This window comes from Cajanus cajan, chromosome 11, assembly GCF_000230855.2.
Source record: "Cajanus cajan strain Asha chromosome 11, NIPB_CcT2T_4, whole genome shotgun sequence".
NCBI lineage: Eukaryota > Viridiplantae > Streptophyta > Magnoliopsida > Fabales > Fabaceae > Cajanus > Cajanus cajan.
The window spans coordinates 35455764-35471565 of NC_138527.1; the positions used below are offsets into that span (position 1 = coordinate 35455764).

General features: G+C 31.6%; 2 protein-coding genes across 4 annotated transcripts; both read left to right on the forward strand.

The window, feature by feature from the left end:
* Positions 1-1577: 1577 nt before the first annotated feature.
* On the forward strand, positions 1578-11285 carry LOC109808666 (long-chain-alcohol oxidase FAO4A). The gene is made up of 4 exons (XM_020371751.3): positions 1578-2010; positions 2798-3067; positions 9051-10185; positions 10443-11285. Exons 1-4 carry the CDS (start codon positions 1657-1659, stop codon positions 11147-11149), a joined length of 2466 nt encoding a protein of 821 aa, XP_020227340.2. The 5' UTR covers positions 1578-1656; the 3' UTR covers positions 11150-11285.
* Positions 11286-13183: 1898 nt separating this feature from the next.
* On the forward strand, positions 13184-15716 carry LOC109808631 (protein MODIFYING WALL LIGNIN-2). Of its 3 annotated transcripts, none has more exons than XM_083067093.1 (4): positions 13184-13334; positions 13773-14158; positions 14247-14449; positions 15077-15716. In XM_083067093.1, exons 2-4 carry the CDS (start codon positions 14045-14047, stop codon positions 15309-15311), a joined length of 552 nt encoding a protein of 183 aa, XP_082923219.1. In that variant the 5' UTR covers positions 13184-13334; positions 13773-14044; the 3' UTR covers positions 15312-15716. The 3 variants fall into 3 exon arrangements, with proteins under 3 accessions (XP_082923219.1, XP_029129328.1, XP_020227281.1); XM_029273495.2 differs by lacking the exon at positions 13184-13334 and adding an exon at positions 13398-13542; XM_020371692.3 differs by lacking the exon at positions 13184-13334 and having other exon boundaries at positions 13566-14158.
* Positions 15717-15802: the final 86 nt, after the last annotated feature.

The window sequence follows — 15802 nt, forward strand, 5'->3', positions numbered from 1 at the left end:
AATAAAATTATGTTCTTCATTATACCATATGTATGAGTGGACATTAGTCATGCATGAGTTGTCTCTCAATTAGTTTTTTTATTTTTATTTTAAACTCTAAATTTTAATCATAATACTATTTTTTATCATACAAATAAAAAAAATTATCACGCAAATTAGATAAAAATTTGCACATGCATGTATTTAAAAATATAATTGTTGACTTATTTAAACTTAAATTTATTAACCTATTCAACATTATTAGTGTAAAATAAATTTTTAAATAGATTAATTGCAAAATAAACTTTAAATAAGCTAATAAATCATGTCAAATTTTAAAAATATTAAACCAAATATACCAAACAAAATATAATAGATAATAGGTCAAACTCAAACTTTAGTTTTATAGAACAAGTTTGACTTATATATTCAAAATTTTATCTAACTTATTTCCACCCTTATTTATTAGACATCGATCATAATAATAATAAAGATAAGAGAACTAAATAACAAATGTTACATATGCTCTTATATTTTGTGTGATAAATTAAGATTTTAAGCTTTATAATGTATATATTTAATTTTCAATCGTTATCTTACAAGTTGATTTGCTTTGAAGGAATAATTGTTTATGACTCATAATTAAGAGAATATATATATATATATATATATATATATATATATATATATATATAATTTGTATTATAATTTTGTATTATTTAAAAAATAAATTAAAATAATAATTTTTTTATATTTGAATATGAAAAATATGATATGATTTTAAAGTCTTTTTATTTTTATTAATACTTCTTTTATATGTATTATATTCATAAAAGATAAAATATAGTCTTGATATTTCTAAAAAAATTTAAGTTGTTTTAATTTCTTAAAAAATTGTCTTATTTTGATTCTTTTAATTAGGAGATATAGCACTTTTTGTTTCTAAAGCTATTTATTTATATAATATTGTATAATAAATGATAATATAGTGGTAAGTTGAATGAAAAGTATAGTATATCTTTTTGAAATTTGTTAACCAACTGATTATTTGTTTAAGTAATAAAATATGTTATTTTTAATTAAAAATTTAATATATCATTTAAATTATAAAATTTTAGATCAAATTCCAAAATTAGAAAAATTGTAATTTAGTCTTTAATCTTTTTAGATTTTTGTAATTTAGTTTTTAGGATTAGAAATTTGTTTATTACTATTTTTATACGTTCATACATACAAAATCATATTAGTATTTTATGTGTTATCTTTCACGTGTATCAAATTTTAATTTACTCATAATTTTTTTTTAATTTTCTTAATTATCATAAGAAATATAAAATATTAAAAATTAATAAATATGGATTAAAATTTAGTAAACATAGATTATAGCATGAAATAATAATCTAAGATAATTATTTGAATATGAAAATGTAAAATATATTTTTATCAAATTTTACAAATATCTAATTTCAAAGACTAAATTATAAAAATATAAAAAGATTAAAAAAAAAACTCGATTAGAAGAATTGTTTGAAGTTATCCAAGCAAATTTTCAAATATACCTTCTTGAACTCTCTAGCTGTTTTCCTATTCCGTGGGTTTCTTTTTCCCTTTAAAAAACGGTTGGGGATGGCTATTATATAAACACCAAAGGTTTTGAAGCACAGTGTGATACATGTAATGAATATTTTGCAACAAGAGAAAGCAAGCATGGAGAACATAACTGTGGGAAGAAGTGGAAGCTCTAGAAAGGGTAGCTTTAGGTTAGGGTTGGGAGTGGATGGAGCAAAAGATCACACTGTGATTGAGCTTGGCAGTATTACTATTGACACACACAAATTTCTTCTAAGCGGTGGAGAGAGAGAGAAGAAATTACACCCTCTCACAAACTCTCTCTCTCCAAGGCAAATGAAATCCCTATCTGCTCTCTGTGACACTATCTTACCTTCTGTTGACAAATTTGTTGATACATCTGATGAATCTGTCACCAAGTTTTATCAAACTTCAGCTTCCATGGCAGGAACACCTCAACGTGTACGGATAGCTTCCTATAGCCACATACAAATTCTCTTTTATTTATTTTTTTCATTTGAGTTTTCTATATCATATATCCTAAAGCCCTATTTTCTCTCTTCTTGTTTATTTATTTATTTATTTATATAATTAAAGACACCCTCATGAACTCAAAAAATGGAGAATTATATACTGCAAAATTGTTATGTAAATTTACACTATACTTCTCCAATTTTATGCATATAATTTCTTATAAACTGTTTAATATTCAACTGATTGAGTATGAACTTTTATTTTCTCTGTGAGTCACTTTTTTATGTGTTAATTATGTGTTATTTGAGTCATAATTTGGAACGGCAGATAACAACCTTGATACTCAAGAAATGAAATTTTGTGTGTTTTTGGATTAACTTCGTGATGATAAATAATCAATTATTTTTTTTACAGTAAAGACAAAACAATAAATATATATAATTGTTTCTATTTTTTTCATGATATCATTATGATTTTAGATGGTAGAATTGATTATCGAGTATTATCCAAACATACTAGTTAAATTCAATATTGTCCCATTAATTGTGAAATATGTAAATATATATAAAATTTCTCAGCAAAAGAAGGACAGAGATTTAATCTATAGGTATAAAATTAAAATTCTTCCAAGTGTATGTTTAGTTGCTTTGAGTAATTGGGTGGCTAAGTGAGAAAATATAAATGTTTTGTATAGTTTTGGTTGCATGGAATACAGTTTCATATATTAATAAATGTTTAGTTTTATATGTTTTGGTTGGTTTGTGATGTGGTGCAGATTGGGGGTATGATAAGTGAGAAACTGAAACACCCCTTGACAGGGTTAATGAAGTTGGTGTTGTGGCTGTTGTCTACGTGGTTTGGAACATTTATTTTCTGTGGCATGGCCTGTCTCTCAACCAAGTTTCCCTTCATCCATACATATCCTCACTTGCCTATGGACAAACGCCAAGAGATTATGCGATCCTGGTCTCTTAGTTACATTCCTCACTTTAGAATGCTCTTCAGGACCATCAAACTTCTCACTCTCCTTATCTTCTTCACTCAGGTATTAATAATTAACAACCTCTACCTCATATTTCAAACTCTACCAATTTGGACCAGACAATGCTTTTATTAATATTTTTTGCCCTCGTTTCTATTTTAAACAAAGTGCTTTTGGTTGATTTGCATTGCTTCTTATTTCCATTTTTCTGATATATGAATTATTGCTAGTCCAATTAATTTTTTTTATTTTTTTTTATCAATTTGGGTCCATATATATAAATGGGCGGCACTTAATTTACTGTATCTTTATGGCATACTTGCATGCTTTTAAGTTTTGAAACTTTTATTACTAAGACTTTAGTCACACTTCCTATGTACGATTTTATTATACGCAAACAAGTCATACTTACCTTTATATTAGTATTTTTTATAAAAAATAAAAATAAACTACACTAGTTAAGTAATTTTAAAAAACAATGTATATTAATTGGTGGGGTTCTAATAGTTAAGTCTTTACAAAATGCTTTTATTAACATATAAAGCATTTTTTTAACGAAAATTTGCTAGGTTTCTCAAACAACAAATTAATTGTTCTTTCTCAAATAATATAGTGAAAACCATAAATTACTTCTACTTATAAATACTAATTATAAATAAAACTCAAATACTTATACTTACAATTATTTATTATACGTAAATTTTACAAACTCGGTATATAACTCACATAACGGATAGATAAATCATCTGTGAGTAAGTGTAAAATAGATATATTTTAACAAATTTTTAGCTTTTAGTGATAATTTATGAATTTATTTAAATACAAGTTAGAAACATTTTTTAGAGTTTCTTTATTAAAAATAAAAAATATTTTTCATTAAAAAAAATTCTCAAAATCACTTTTAAATTTATATTTAAATAGACTCTATCTGTCAATACAAATCAATTTTCTTATAGATAATCCTAACAAAGAAAATTATATTTACTACACTCTTAATAAATAAATGAAATTTAAACCTATATATAATAACATTATTTTGGAGAGATGTCTCATTTCATCCTCCGAATCCTTCTGCATAGGTACAAATATACAAATATATATATATATATATATATATATAATGGTGGCGACAGATCAAATGTTTGGACCATTTTACTATATGTCTACCCTGGCATATTCCAATACTATGATACATGGTATTGGTGTCGCCAACCTTTATAACTTCCTCTCGTTACTTCTTTTTCCATGTTATCTTTTCAGACTTATATTTACCTTTGAGAACTTTGATAAAACTTCAAAATTGTTCATGGAATTATTTCTTATTCGTTAAAAAAAAAAAAAGTATATCATGTTATATATATTTTCCCACGCCTTATTCTCATATATTTATAAAAGTTTACTATTGTGATTAATAAATAATATAATTATTATGATTTTATTAAAAATAATAATCTTATGACAAACATTTAAAGAATTTAGTTAAAAGTGTAAGGTTATTTTATAATATTTTGTTTTTGAGGATATATATTTATCAAAAGGAGATCTTACACACATCTTCATAATAATAAGACATTGTCAACTTTAAATTTAAGCTTTCATAATTTTGCTTTTAATCATCATTTAAAATACATATTATTAATAATATATGTGTGTATTTTATAAACTTTTATTTTTTTTCTTTTATTTTAAGAATATAACAATAAAATACCTTTAATTGAATTGCATGAGAGCTAACATTAAAGTTTGGGGTTGACTTTGTGTGGCACATAATCGTAAATGTTTGCCTACGGGTGCAAGTTAAAAGTAGGAGTGGTTGAAACTTGAAATTAATTAAGTGATAAGCCATTGCATGTAATTGGTGAGGTGAAGATCCTATCAATCTATTCATTTCCAAAGAGCGTTGTGTTACATCAAAGTGTTCTTGTGCACCAAATTGCATGTGACAGATTCTCCACCGAATCACGGGTTAGACTTTCTTTCGTTTGTCCAGTTTTCTTTAAAAACCAATGGCAATGCTACCCTACAAATTAATGGAGTTTTAAACATTGTAATATCCTTATTAATTATAAGAATCTTGAGATATTTACTTTTAAAAATTTAAGCTATCTGAAGAAATTTGTCACAGAACTATAATAGAAAAGCTGTTTATTCAAAATGATATGCATATTCATTTTCGATTATTAAATTCTAGTTCACTCGTTTAAAAACTTCAAATTAATATAGTTTTTGTTATCTTGATTGATGAAATATTTTCATAATATATTTTTCTAAAACAACTCATCGCAGCATTTAATTATTCGACCTCTGAAATATGTTTTTTTTGACTTCTGCATTTTCTTAAAATTCCATTACTAGCTGATGTTAGGCAACATACACGAATCCACGTGCATACATAATTAAATAAATAAATAGTAAAGTAAGTAACCAACCATCTAGCATTTCTCACGACTTAGGTTATGCTTGGGTTAATTAAGATTTTTTCCTTTTGGGTACATAGTTTAGAATTTGATTTTTATACACTAACTTTGTAAAAAAAAAAATTATGTTGTGTTATTCAATTACATATTATTGTAAATGATAAATTTGTTTACTTAATCTTTAAGTTAATATAATAAGTGAAAATCATTGGGTTTTGTTATAAGAATTTGATTAAAGAAGGGTAGAAAAGTTTATCTTGGTTGGATTTTTTCTTCTTCTTATATGTCTTTAATCTTTTAAATTTAAAGTAAATTTATTTTTTATTCTTCAAACTTAAAGTTGTTATTTTTAGTCTTTGTAAACTTTCAAAGTTTTTGTTTTAATCTTTCAAATTACTAATAACATATTGAAATTGACAGATTGAGATAATTATGTAGTATTAATTATATTTAATGTGACATTTTTACTAACATAAACACTAATAAATAGATTTTTATGCAATAGTATTATCCAGATTTCTTAATAAAATTTGAATATAAAGATTAAAATAAAATATTTTGAATTACATGAACTAAAAATATCAATTTTAAATTTAACAAATTAAAGGTAAATTCTTTTTAAATTTGAGAGACTAAAAATATATTTAAACATTTTTTTTAAAATTATTACACTGATGATAGCTAGATTAAGTGAGAGATTTTCTCATTGTCTTAAATTACCCTAATTTTTTTAGGGTGACAATTAGTTAAGTTTCTTTATTTCTACTAATTAGGATTTGAGATCATATGTAACTTTTTTTGTATTTTATATCTTTCCATGCTAAATTATACCGGAATGAAGTAGACGATATGTAACCTTACTAAATATTTTCGAAGAATTTAGTAATTGATTTTAACTTTATATAAGGTTGTGCTAAACTTTTTTAATAAGAAAAATAAAAATTGCCATATTTAAGTAGACTAGTGACTATATTTCCAACCCCCAAAAAGAATAGTAATAATGGTGACATAAAACTCTGGAGAGGTGGAAATAGAACAACAACAACAGGTGTATTTATGCGATTTAGTGTCGGGTCATAGTAGGAAACTCAAGTAGCAGAGTTCTTGGAAGTGGATGAAAAAGTGAACCATACTGGGAGAGAAAGGTTCCAGAGTTGCTGAAGTGCCCTTGTGTCACTGTGTCCCAACTCCCAAGGATACAATTGCATCAACGTACGTAGGTAGGTAGAGGTTGCAAACGGGTCACTCTTCTCCACCCACCTAAAGTAGGATAGGCCAGACACGTTGTTTTCTTAATAAATTCACATAGTCCCACGTGTAATTAATTCACAGTAAAAAAAATTTACACCACCATTACATGCATATTAAACTTTTTAAAATAATATCTTCATCTATTAGCGCCTCACCTAAATACTTAAATGGACTGATAATTATATTCTAATTCTATTTATTAAGATATTTTAATCAAAAGTATTTATATTATCATAATAATTTGTGTGATTAATATTTAAGACAAATAATATGAGGACTGAGGTGGGATGAGTAGTTGAGAAAACAGCAGAAATTTTTGAATAGGAAGTGATCCACATAAATTCATGGGGAAATTCTACAGTTCAGGAATTGTGCAATTTGGTGACAGGCTGTTGCTTGTCTGAGCGTGAGACCTGGTGTTTCTGCTACGATAGAGCCGAAAAGGCTTTTGATTCTTTGAGCAAAACCAGTAACTACAAAATTGGGCTAGGGTTTCTTTTTTTGTTAGTCAAATGATAAACACACTTCCACTCTCGTATAAACACACCCCTTTTTTAAAAAATATATATATAATGTTTAAAGTACCCTTTTAAAAAAAATGAAATTCCTAAATTTACACCTCCCTTCCCCGCACCTCCTTTCCCTGCATCCCACACTCCACACACCCTCTTCTTTCCAAAGTCTCTTTCCGCTCAATGTCATTAAGCAATATACTTTTACAGTCATTCTGAATAGAAAAAAAGGACTAGCCCCACCATAACCAGCATAAGAAAGGTTCTTTTACAGTTATTAGCATTCCGGAAAGTACTTTTACAGTCATTAGCATTCCGGAAAGTACTTTCTGGAATAGTAAAATTATTGTTCATATAATTCCGGAAAGAACTTTCTGTAATAGTAATTTTAATATTATGGAAAGTACTTTCCGAAATTATGTAACAAAACATTTCCGGAAAATACTTTCCGGAATAAGAATTTAATATTATGAAAAGTATTTTCTGGAACATTTTTATATAACTCCGGAAAAGAACTTTTCGTAACAATAAGAAGAAGAAGAAGAGGAGTGTCAGAAAGAGAAAGAAGAGGGGCGTGCGAGGTGCGGGGAAAAAAAGAAGAGGAGTGCCAGAAAGAGAAAGAAGAGGGGTGCGCAATGTCAGCAGGTGGTCTTGTAAGAGAAAGACTCTTACTTATTCTATGGAAAGACACACTAGTACAAAAATGACTTTTAAAATCGGAGTTTTAAAATCAGTCATAAGATAGATATTTTAAAAGTGACGCGGTGGCCTGTACTGCAACAGAACGGCCCCAAAATGGCCCGTTCTGCTATACTCCTTTCAGTACGGCCCGTACTGCAAGCAGAACGGCCTGTACTGATTGCAGAACGGGACGTACTGCAATCAGAACGGGCCGTTCTTCTTGCAGAACGGCCCGTTCTGGTGCCATTCTGGTGCAGGGAAGGAGGTGCGGGAAAGGGAGGTGTAAATTTAGGAATTTCATTTTTTTTTAAAAAGGATAATTTAGACATTTTATATATTTTTTTTAATAAAGAGGATGTGTTTATACGAGAATGGAGGTGTGTTTATCATCTGCTTTTTGTTAAGGAATATATCTTTTCACCTACTTTTGTTAACAAAGACATATAAAAGATCACCGGCTTGGCCCAAAATTTATCAAACCAGTCTGTTCAGTAGTCCAAATACCAACATTGATGAATGCCTGTGTCTTGACCATGTGAGATTCGAATGCAAAAATAAAATATGATCCTTTCAAATTATTTATAATACTCGCATTAGGTTTATATATAAATAAAAAAAAAACCTAAATTTTTAATTTAAGTAAATTCTAATTAACTTGATTCTATTTAATACTATCATTTCAAAAATACTTATTAAATTAAATGTGATTATTATTTTCAATCAATATTATTAAGGGTAGTTTAGAAAGTAAAGTTTATTTTTTTATGAAATTAATAAGATTAAAGGAACTTAACTAATTTTTTAATATGTATAAATTTAAGTATTTTTTTTAGTCTCGATAAGGAGTATACTATGAAAACCCCTTATTATTTTCAAGAGAAAAGATTTTTTTTTTTATAATTATGTTATTGAGATAACTTATTTATTAGTTTTTTAAAAAATCTGACTTTTAGGAGATTCCCTTTTTCTAATTAAATTTTTTCCCCTCTACAAAAATTCAAACCCAGAACTTGCTAAAAGAAATCGAATCATACATACTAGAGAGAGACTTTAACAGACACGTTTAGAAACGTTAAACATATTACCACTGTTGTTGAAGATGACATTTAGAAGTGGTATTAAAATGTACATAATTTTGTGGTTGCTTGAACCTTGTACTCATCATGACATGACACATAATTTCAGATAGATGAATCAGAAGACAACGTTTCATGGAAAGCAATTGGATACTGTGGACCCGACCCAGAATTCAAAGCTCAGTTGAATTACCACTTTTTGCATGGAACATCTAAAGCAGAACAAGAGGACAAGGAAGATGAACATGCTGCAGAGGTGATAGGACCCCTTTACAAGGGTCTAGTCCTTCTGAATTACCCACGAGACATCACTGCAGATGCCCTAAGACGATTCGGATTCCCTGTCTCTGTCAATCGAAGAAAGCACAAAGCTGTTCCAAACTTGTCATCTCCTTCTATGGTGATACAATGTGATGCAGTGGTAGTTGGTTCTGGCTCAGGAGGTGGTGTCATAGCTGGTGTTCTAGCAAAGGCTGGTTACAAAGTGTTGGTGTTGGAGAAAGGAGGATATTCCGCTAGGAACAATCTTTCCCTCCTTGAAGGACCAACCATGGAACAAATGTACCTCAATGGTGGCATGGTTGCGAGTGATGACATGGGTATGTTCATTCTCTCAGGGTCCACTGTTGGTGGAGGGTCAGCAATCAACTGGTCTGCATGCATCAAGACCCCTCAGCATGTGTGCAAGGAGTGGTGTGACAAACACGGTCTAGAGTTATTTGAGAGTAAGTTGTATAGAGAAGCCTTGGATGCTGTGTGTGAGAAGATGAAGGTTCAATCTGAGATTGAAGATGAAGGATTCAACAATGCAATTTTGAGGAGAGGGTGTGAGGAAATGGGGTATCCTGTTAGCAACATTCCTAGGAATTCTCCATCAGATCACTACTGTGGCTGGTGTTGCATGGGGTGTAAGGATGGGAGGAAGAAGGGTACATCAGAGACATGGTTGGTGGAGTTGGTGAAATCTGGCAATGGAGCAATTCTTCCAGGGTGTGAGGCAATTAAAGTTTTGCACAAGAAAAAGGAAGGGAGGGATAGAAAGATTGCATGTGGAGTGGCTTTTGAGTTTCAACATAAAGGAAGTAGAGACATTTGTGTGGTGGAGTCCAAGGTCACAATTGTAGCATGTGGAACACTTAGTACTCCAGCATTGCTCAAAAGAAGTGGCTTAAGGAATAAGAACATAGGGAGGCACTTGCATCTTCATCCAGTGACAATGGCTTGGGGCTACTTCCCAAATGCAGGTAGATGCTGATAGGTTGTTTTGTATGTTTGTGTTTTGTAGGGATATTTGTTAAGAGGAACATGGTTTTTTTTGTATACTGAAATTCACACACGTCTCTACATTAGTATGATTCTGTCTATTTTGGATGTAAACTCATAAATTTATTTTTGGTTATTATCCAAAACGTCTCATACTAATAGAGACTTTATATGTGTTTATAAACTCGTGTTCCTTCTTTTGTTCTAATAATGTGAAACTTTATTTGTATTTGAACAGGTAGTGCATCCGAGGTGTGGCCAGAGGCATATAAGAAGAGCTATGAAGGAGGGATAATGACAGCAATGTCTACTGTTGTTGCAGAGTTTGAACAATCTGGATATGGTGCTGTGATCCAAACACCTGCATTGCATCCTGGTATGTTCTCAGTTGTCACGCCATGGACTTCCGGAACTGATATAAGAGATAGAATGCGGAAGTTTCCTAGAACAGCTCATATATTTGCGCTGGCAAGGGACCAAGGATCAGGGACAGTGGAATCGCCAAACCGAATCAGTTATCAGATGGCAAATGCAGATGAAGAGAGTTTAAAGAAGGGAATTGAGAAGGTGCTGAGAATTCTGGCAGCAGCTGGAGCTGAAGAAATAGGGACACATCATAATAAGGGAAGGACCTTAAATGTGAAGCAAGTGAGCTATAATGAATTTGAGAAATTTGTTAAGGAGGAAAGTTCAAGGCCATTGAGAGATCTTTCAACACCATTGTGTTCAGCACATCAGATGGGGAGTTGCAGGATGGGTTGTAATGCCAAGCAATCAGTGGTGAATCAAACAGGAGAGACCTGGGAAGTGGAGGGCCTTTATGTGGCAGATGCAAGTGTTTTCCCCACAGCTTTGGGGGTGAATCCAATGGTTACTGTTCAAGCTATTGCTTATTGCACAGCACAGTCTGTTGTTGAAGTTCTTAGAAGGAAAAGAAGCAAATGAGACAATGAAAAGAAAAAAAAATCTTGTGCTGCTTTTGTAGCTCCAATGATACTGAATATTCATAGCATTGGACAGAAAACCTTGTTGAAATGAAATAATTGTTCGGTGAGAAAAGCAATGGTTGAAATTTTAACAACCTCTGTTTTTATATCTTGTGAGAAAAGCAATGGTTATTACTGTATTTTATTCTGTAAATTACATTCCACATTTTAGAAGAGTCAAATCCTTTTAAGAGAGCGGTTCTATAACTCGAATAACAATGTTCCAGAATTTTCCATGGCCGTAGCTGAATTCTAGTTGAAACCGATAAGGCTTCAACAGTCACCTGGAGTAAAGCTAGCACTTCCTCTCTGCATGTCCTCACATAATACTGAATATATTTTTGACTCCTCCGTATCAGATGAAAATTTAACATACACAAAAGGAGAATCAGGAATTTTCTGAGACTGACACTAATTACAACCTTTTCCATATATCATATATTTATAGCAAAGCCTTTTTCCTTTGTTTAAGCTTGTTGAAAACACGGAATCAACTTTTCATCTATGTACAAAGAAAGCATATCCCTCCCAAGATTGCCCACTTTAATCTGGATGAAATTTATAAACTCTCGAAGCAATACTATGTGCAAGTGAAAATATGACCCAGTGTCACAGAAATTGAGTCTTTGCCATCATAACTTCAAAGTGAAATTTAGGCTGTGAAGGGTAATACGTCAGGAGTATGCAAGAAGAACTCATAATCTAGACACTGGCAGAAAGCTACAAGATATATAATCATTTTTCCAAAAAAAAAAATTATCCTACATTCCTCAAGATCCAGGAAAGATCCTTTAGATCAGTACTTTTTTCATGTATGAATCAGTCAGACCTAAAAGCAACCCAGAATTGTTACAGCAAAAAACCAACAGCCAGAAAAAGTAGAGGCATGATAGTCAAGCTCTTGTTCTCATCTTAAGGTGACTACATCACAAATTCAGAATAGCGTCTCTTCTAGAAAATAACAGAACCACTTTTCCTTTTGTGGAGATGAGGGAATTAAAACAAAAGAAAGCAGCCATTACCTCAACATTTAACTTGTATTGCATAACAATATTCCTACCTAGTTAGAGTACTTGGTACTAATGTTGTATTTGCATAACATTGTCATTTGGTTTATAAGAAGCCTGATTCTCCAATTGTCTTTCAAGTTAATCTGAGATTATTCCTTGGACCACAGTTCCCAAAACATTGTCATCGAGTCAGACACCTTATTAAAAAGTGGATATGGTAGCACTGAAAGCACTCAACATCAAACAAGGCAAAGTTCCTAAACAAATGTTCATGTGAAGTGATATAAGCAGCTAACTAGGATAAGATATTCTTCTCATGTTGTAACAGCTAAACCCCCAAAACCTCAATAGTTTTACTTATAAAAAGTTAAAGTCCTAAAGACACTCTAAAGTGCCAATTTATAATCTTCAACATCAGTACTTCTGCAAAAATAAAAGAAAATAAAAAAGGTCGTTAATTACCAACCAGTTGCAAATTGCAACGTGGAACCTTTTTTTTTTTTTTTACCTTCAAATTTACAATAAACAAGGTAAGCAATCCTAACTGGGGAGCACTCAGGAAAAAGGTATGCCTATCTGTTTTTGGTGAGTGATAATATTGGAGATTGGTGAAGGGCCATTATCATTGAAATCTGATAAGGCTCTCACAAATTAGAATGGAAGTGGTACCATTTGATAACTTGACACCCCTGCAATCGTCATCGAACAAGAAAACATTATTAGTTTGTTTTCTTTCTTTGTGGGAAGGTGCAGGGAGAAGAAAAGCACAGCGTGACCCAGATTAACATGAAAGGAAAAAAGCCATAAATTAATATTCTTTCAGCACCCATTTGCAAGGTTTGTTTAATATTTAAATGCAAGCCTCAAAAGCGAAGAAAGCTACAATTTTTAACTCTGCGAATCCACACGCACTTTGAATTGGGAATAGGGTTTCAACAATTAAACAAACCCAAGTCAAATTGAAATGGAATTCACGATGTGAAGAGGAATATTAAGACACAGTTGATTGATTATTATTCTTTCTCACCCAAGCCCACATGTCTTCACAGGGACCGAATCTTAGCCTTTAAAAGTATGAATCTTTGAGGAAACGTCAAAGAAAGAGGGTAATCAATGCTAATTACAATTACAAAGGTAACAATTGATTTTAACTTTAATTAGTTTTGCAATTCAGTCAATGTGGCCCTACCCAACACCTCAGAGATAAGAAACTTCTATCTGTCACTTGGGTTTAAACGTGGGAATATGGACTTTTCTTTTGCCATGAGAAGGGGCATAAAAAGAGAACCTTCACCGCATAAACCGATTGAAGAGAAGAGAAGCCTACCTATAAAAGTTGCAAGTAATAGTACTTAATTTCGAGGGCAGTTATATATACTTATTTATATAGATATAAAGTAGAGAAAACTAGGAAACTTCGTTATTAGTCCTCATCATTGTGAAAAATTGACCATTCTAGACAGATAATTGTTGTTTATATGTTATATGTTATATGTTACATACTTATAAATATTGAGCAATTTTTGTCACCGATTTGGCCTTATTGTTGGTGTCTATCTCTAACCATTTCAGCAAGCGGTTGACCAGCTACAAAACAAATTGAAAAGTTGTAGCTGATTTTTCCCAATTCAGGATATATGCAGTTAGGAATGGTATCTCCTTCAAAACAATGATAGACATATTGGGAAGGAAGTCTCAACAACCACAAAGGAAGGAACTGAAAGAAGAGGGGGATGGACAACACCTTCAAGGCACCACCAAATCATCTTTCTATTTGAGTAGCTTCCGAGAGTTATTCCTTATTCTCTCTTCTTTGGTGTCTTCACAGAAACAACAACCCCACCATGGAAACTCCTCCTAAATACAAATTCACATTGATCCTCTTCATCACCATCTCCCTCTCTCTTGGCTTAGTTTCCTTCACCTTGTGTGTGGTCTCCGAGATTAAGAGGAACAAGGTGCATAATGTGTTACTAGTCTACACTTAAGGAGTTTTTGCTTTTTATGAAAATGGTTATGAATTCTGATGCTTTGTTTGTTTTGTAGAAGGAGGATCTCAGATGGAATGGGAAACTATGTCATTTACCATCAAGTCCAGCATTTGGATTGGGTATTGCATCTTTGGTTAGTTTGGTTTTGGCCCAAAGCATTGGGAATTCTATACTATTCAAGAATTGTTGTTCAGGAGGGAAAAGAAACGCGCAGTATAAGATACCTGTCGTTGCAAGAATTCTACTTTTGATCTCTTGGTAGGTTAACAATCCTTTGCATATCTGTTGTTAGTTGTTAGAACATCGCATTCAACAATCACAGATTAAGGAAACGAACCAGTTTGCATGCTTAATTATTGGCTTCTACATTGTCATCATTTACCTGTTGGAATTGACATATTTGCTCTAAAAACAAGTTTGATTCTTTATAGAAAGTGGACACACCACCATCCAATCTAGTTGTAAAACCAAATTTTCTTTCTTCAGGTTTGTATTGATTTTGACGATAAAATAAAGACTACATCATTTTCAGAAACTGTGTGCCATGTGGTTTGCCATTATTGGCCACTAGTTGAATCATTTTTAGGATAGAAAATGCATATATAGAAAAGTAGGGGTGGAATGTGAAATTAACATGGACAGCTGGTCTGTCTCAAATTCTTTAATTGGTCTGTCCTCCAAAAACCCAGAACCATTTTTCCTTAAAAGAAACATAATAATGTTAGGATTATAATTTTGCCTGAACCACTAGAGATTGGGATAGTATACATAAAGTTCTGCGGTCGAATTTTGTTGCTATGATTGTAATTACCACTGATCAAAGAAGATTATAATTTTGCCTTTGAAACTTACAAGTCTAAAATTGATATTGGTCATGCTTGGCAGGATTGGCTTTGCAATTGTAGTTATTTTATTAATTGCTACCACAAGCATGAGCAGAAAGCAGCCCTATGGGGAAGGGTGGTTGAATGGTGAGTGCTACCTTGTCAAAGGAGGGGCATACACTGGTTCAGCCATATTGATCCTAGTTACAGTGGGTTCGTTAATTGGTGCAGCTTTGTTAACAATGAAGACCAATCAAGCAGAACAGGGTCAGAAAGTACACGCACAAACGGGGTGACACTTGAGATTAAAGAATTTATGTATACATGGAAACCATGCAGAGTCAGAGTTTTGGTGCAAACCAAGAAGCTATAAAATGAATTGAGGACCGTCAATTACTCTTAGAAAGAAGCCTCACAAGTTGAAGAGGGAAAGGTCCAAGGCATACAATCTCAGACCAACAAGAGGCTTCCAAAGGAATACTAGTCTTTAGAAGTAAAGGAAGGTGCCGGAAGCAACCAACATTCATTAAATTGTTTGTTAAATGTACCGAGGAATAACTATTTTTTCGACTTACACGATACGAAAGAGACATTTCTTTTGTACACATACACATTATCTCCATGGTAGTGACTGCCTCATAGGAACTCATTTTGGATCCCACTCGCATAATTAATAATTGTTTTGTATTTTTTATTCGGTACTTATAGTTTTCAACAGCTCACTTGTAGACATCGTTTCATTTATTTTAAAACAATTATGCGAGTCGCAGGCCACGCAAAGAATGAT